The sequence below is a fragment of the Atta colombica genome, unplaced genomic scaffold (assembly GCF_001594045.1).
Source record: "Atta colombica isolate Treedump-2 unplaced genomic scaffold, Acol1.0 scaffold198, whole genome shotgun sequence".
NCBI lineage: Eukaryota > Metazoa > Arthropoda > Insecta > Hymenoptera > Formicidae > Atta > Atta colombica.
Window position 1 is genome coordinate 5,165,186 of NW_017259291.1, and position 5,650 is coordinate 5,170,835.

General features: G+C 40.3%; 2 protein-coding genes across 2 annotated transcripts in view; one reads left to right on the forward strand and one right to left on the reverse strand.

Moving 5' to 3' along the window:
• The window catches only part of LOC108686990, a 117,301-nt gene that overhangs the window by 25,441 nt on the left and 86,210 nt on the right, over positions 1-5,650 (reverse strand). Inside the window, exon 6 of the mRNA XM_018192537.1 lies at positions 3,567-3,636. Coding sequence (XP_018048026.1) covers positions 3,567-3,636 — 70 coding nt within the window. The remainder of the gene's footprint in view (positions 1-3,566; positions 3,637-5,650) is intronic.
• Positions 1-5,650, forward strand: part of LOC108686989 — a 131,308-nt gene that overhangs the window by 19,140 nt on the left and 106,518 nt on the right. The gene's annotated exons all lie outside the window — the stretch shown is intronic.

Consider the following 5,650-nt stretch of genomic DNA (forward strand, 5'->3'; position numbering starts at 1 on the left):
ACCTTTTTACCCCTGTACCAACCCTGCTTTTTCCCCCGTTCTGCCCAGCCGCCCTCCTTGCCTACGCTACCACCCTCTATCCCCCTTTTTATCCCGCTCTCCCTTGCGCGCACCACTCATTATAGTTTCTCCCTCCCTCACTGTGCTCACTCCCACCCCCTTCATCCATCTATCCCTCTTTACCCCTCTTCTTCATGCGGCCACCACCTCTTCATCCTTCTCCTCCTCCTCTTCCTCCTCACCCGCCTCAGCCACTACCATCCGCTCGCTCGCTGCTGCTCTCCCTTCCACCCTTACACCGTCGCCCACCCTCCACCCGGTTCAACGCTCTACCGCAACCCTGGGAAAACCCTGGAAAATCCAGCGGCGTGCACCTAACTTCACCGTGGCGTACATGTATGTGTGTATGTATGTATGCATGCATATATGCTGCACGTGCGTGTGCCGGTGACACACGCAAGCAGAGGTTGCGTGTAGCTACTGGGTGTCCCGAAAATCATGATCGCTTTCTTTCTTCAAAGCATTTATCAACTATTCCTAATGGAGCGAAGAGATTTTTTTTTTTCTACAAATACATAAATAATACAATACATAGATAATACCACCACCTGCATTTCTTTCATTTCAATCAAAATTAAAGAAATCTAATTAATTATACGTGAAAAGAAATTTTGTATCCTAAAATAGGACATACGAAACTTGAAGAAAAGTAATACCTTTTCGAACGTTTGAGGGGAAACAGTCCAGTTCCGACTTGATAGAAGGATTTTTAGGTAAAAAAAAAAACGATTTTTGGAACACCCCATAGGCGATGTTGCGTACGAGCGCATATACAGGCGCCGCGGGAGGCATACGTACGTAATGGGCATCGGCCAGGCCGTTAGCGCGAAAATTGTTTATTTAAAGCCCGAGCGGATGCACGCGCGCACGGGGATGGTCGCGCGTGCGCCGCGCGTGTACGCATTGGAAATTGCATATGTAAGACCGGTGAACGTGAACGTGAACGCACGTGAATGCACCGTGCGATTCATTCCTGGTATTATCGAGATTTCAAGAATTCGAAACGCTAGGAAGATCGAAACAATGGAAAAAATATGTGCAAGGAAAGATGAAGCAAATTGCAGATAACTTGTAGAATTTCTCGCTATGAAGCGGATGAAGACGAGAAAAGAATCGACAGACGATATCTAATTACAATTTAAAGAAGTATTGTTCTGTTATTAACGTGAAAGAATAATGAAGTTAATGCGTATGTTCAGAGGAGAATTCAGTTCTCTTTGATCATTCGGATTATGAAGATTACAGTTCTAACTACAATATATAATATGTCAACTACTGCCTAACGTAATACTTTCTCGGACGGTGTTTTTTTCCGCATTTGATTCGCACAAATAAAGTAATGATCCTAGTTACCATGCTCGTGATTAACAATGTGCGTTAATAGTACCGCACCTGCGTTTACTTATGTACGCGTTTCCCGATATATCTTATATTGTCATTACGTTGGTACGGGCAAATATTTGATCGCGATACACTCGGACGAAAGCAAACGCCTCCAGCTATTATGGCAGTGTAATAATCGGGCGCGTAAACCTGCAGGTAGCCGTGCGTTTATATTATATATTACACTACATTACATTAAGCATGTTGTATGCGTACAACGCGCCCACCGCTGATAAGCGCGCGGACTCGTGCAGGTTCACGTAAATCGCGGGGGCCCCGCCAGCGATACGTCGTGCATGGGGGCGCATTAATACGCACGTGCTTGCCGTGCGTGCGCTTTGGCAGTTGCATCGAAGATAGCCGGGGCTGTTCGTTGTCGGTGATTAAATCTGCGCGCGAATCCAAGAAAAGCAGGGAATTCATCTGTATTTTCGATCAGGCACCATTACAGTCCTCTGGCTAACGAATCAAAATTATTCCTACCTTGATGGATATCAGTAGGAGTAATGGTAACCATCCCTTGAGTTAAATAACATTTTGGTTTTACTTTTAACTTTCAAAATGTAAATAATTTCTATAACTACTTTCAAGATAAACAACGTCGCTATTAACGTATGCACTTGGTAAATAATAGATTAAATTTGAATCAAATTTAATACATTTTCTTGAGTTTAATTGTTTAACTCCACTGTTTTAGTTAAATTAACGACATATTGAGTGTCGATTTATAGAAATGATCAATGAAAATTAACTCAAATTGGATAGAATTTGACATTATTGGATAGAATTTGACATTATTGGATAGAATTTGACATTATTTAACAGTAAAATCTTATCCGTTGAATCCTAATAATGTATAGATATAGACAGCTTTTCTTATCAATATAAATATCTCTTTTGAACTTTTTGAACATTCTGTAAACATGTTTCTTTGTTCCGATTAGTACTCTTCTGCTTTTAATAGAAAAATTGGCACGTCACGCGGGGATCACGACACAAAGGATCCAATTATTTCGGCATACCTTCTCCCGGGAGTGAGTTTTTTTTTGTACGAAATTGATGAAGATTTTTATGTTCACGTTGTGCCGCATATAAATCATATTAAAATGTATTAATCGACGTTGCGAGCAAGGCAAAAATAAACACGTAGCGTATGTACATGGGGTATGTGCTGTATTAAAACTGTAGGTTTACATCCGCGCTGTGGGTGATTTATGCGCGTTGCAACGACTCTCTCGTTGTGTGCTCATCGATGCAGGCTTCGCGATTTCAGATCCCAGGTTCTCCGGTGCAGAAAAAAGCGCGAGATGAGGGCTCGGGTCATGGATCGCCACTAGGCTCTCCACGAGCTTTTCCCGGATCCGCGAATTTTACCATTCGTGTATGTTTGTTTCAGTTCATTTACGAATCCCGGTTTACATTTATCGCAAAATCCTGATTACGCATTAATCAACGCAAAAAAGTTAGCTCTATTATTAACTTAGCGTTTATGTTTCACGTTTTTACTTCCTTTACGCGAATGAATCGTCCGATTTTTTTTTTTTTTTTTTTTTTCAGAATGATGATCCTGAACGATAATCGCTCCCAGCATTCACCTCTGTCTCCCATTTTTCTCGCCGACTCTGATTTTCTCGTTGACTTGATAATTACTCTCCTCGAAGCGCGTCTAAGACGAGGCGCGCGCAAAGCGCACTCGATTTTCCCGGGGGCGGGTATAACATTATGCAATTTTATGCGGAAACTTCGAGAGACGCAAAGGCGAGGCTCGCTTGCAAGACTATGGTAATGGTGTGGGTTCGTTAGCGCCACGATTGTCGGACACATTGGCGCTCGTTTATACGGATGTTCGGAATTCGAATTGCGAATTCATGTCCTGGTAGAAGTACCTGTCAGTGGCTACAAGTCTCTTCCTTTGCTCGCGCTTTCCATTTGTTATTATTATGACTTCACAGCTTAACGCTCTCGTCACGAAACATCTTTTATTATTATTTTTATATTGTTATGATCGCATCACTCGAATGCTTTCCTTTAAGGTACAAAGTAAATTAGATTAATTTATCATAATAAAATTAATTTTGTTTTTGTTAAAATATACGATAAAAGTGTACGATAGAATCACTCACAGAAGTGATTTCCAGGTCCAGCATAGTGATGTCCCTTATAAGCTGCGAACAGTCCGGGATTGATACCAATCTGTAAAGTAAGACAAATATGTCTCGTTAGAATATTTGAAACATTTCTAGACATCATTTTACTAATAATAGAGTCTGACGCGAACAAATCGCGAATATATGATTGCATACGCGTTCGCGCTAGCTGTAGACATGATTGTTTTATATTGTTATTTTAATTAGCCACGTTGATAATACAAAAACAAACGGATGTTCTTAAGTCTCTTGCGTCGACGTCGCTGTATTTGTTCCACTTTGAAAACTTCTTGGATTCTCTCTTCTCCTCGTTTAGAAATTATTACTCACACTTATTTTCGTGTTTCAAAACAGTGAAATTATTGTCTCTTCATGTGCTTCGACTTTTCGCCGAGTTTTTCCAAATCCAAACGAGGAAAAACGCCGAGAAGAGACAAGTTGCTGCAAGTCACGCGTTGCTGTCGACGTAATTAATTTCGCTTTCTATCGATTGTCAAAGCTAAATCCGAGACTTTGGAGAAAAACGTTCATCGATGTTTCTCTCGTTTAACTCGTGGGGTGTTATAACAAAATGCAGGCGTAAACGGGAATGAGAATTGTATCGATTGTAAATCTGTATAGTGTTAATTAAAGCAGACCGTGGCGTGATTGATTATGTATATAAATGCAATATGATGAAAACTAATGGCAAATTATGTTGATGGTTCGAATTTAATGAAAGCATATGATGAATAAAACTTTATCGAATCTGTACGCATGTCTTTGAAAAATAATATTTTTAACGGTAGAAAATGTGCCGTCCGATCGTGATTATAAATAAAAAAGAAAAAATACATAATAAAATCAAGCATATATTATGGAAATATGGTTTGAATGTGCTACATGCATAATGTTTAATTTAGCTCCCAAAGCTTCCAAAAAAGCACGTTCAACGAGAAATTGCGTGCGCCCATATTATATGCGACAAAATTAATTTCGCCATTACGAAGGCAATACCTACTTCAATGGAGCATTTTTAATCTGCAAAATACAAAATTCCAAGCTGCTCATCTTCGTCTAGCTTACTTCAGCAATTCTTTTATTCGGTTGTGAAAGATATATTTATTAAACACAATTAAAAACTATTATATTATTAATATGTTTTATTCGTCGATGAATAGAAACGGGATAAATACTTTGCCTCTCCGAACAATTCTACTGTAAGATCTCATCTATCGTCACCTACTTTCAATACTCTTTCCAATTTTACTCGATTTCCTATGAATATAACCGCGTCAGCAGATTGCATTGGAACAATGAATTCTTTTTCAAAATGAAAAATGGGATAATTGAAACCTTTGAACATATGGAACAAAGCGATGATTCTCTGATGTTGAAATTAACAAATCTTTTTCAATGATTTTCCGAGCATTGAACGAATACCTTACCTCTTTTCAATGATTTTATAATAATTTTAATATCGTCATTAAAAAAATGGACGCGTAATAATTCCAATTTGCTCGACTTTATTAAATAATATTAGTGGTTATTTTAATTCATCCACGCTTAGTTAATTTCCTACGTTTTCTCTAGTAAAAGGGCTTTCCCGTTTCGTGCCGTTTTTCGTGTAAACTGAATTAATTAATTAAACTTAATCTCTCGCGCGCGCACGGCGATACACGCTGCACTTCCGTATGTATTCCAGTGTCTCTAAATTGAGGAAGAGAAAGAGGGAAGAGAAGGGATCGATTTCTTTCCCCGTTTCGCGTACGACTTCACGTGCGCGCTTCTTACTCGCGATTATGCAACGGCGCGGCGGAAGGGAGGAGATGGAGGAGGAGGAGGCGCAGGTGCGGCGTTGGTACCTGTTGCACAACCGCATTATCTTCGCTCCTCGCTCCGCCGGTTAGGTAATTAATAACGACAAAGTCCAAGGATACGTGATGTGCGCGGCCGCGCGAGCACCATTAGGCGCGCATCTCGCGCGCTATTAAACCTTCCTCCTTCCTCTTCTCCTCGTCGATGTACTCCCGCGCGATCTCTCTCTCTCTCTCTCTCTCTCTCTCTCTCTCTCTCTCTCT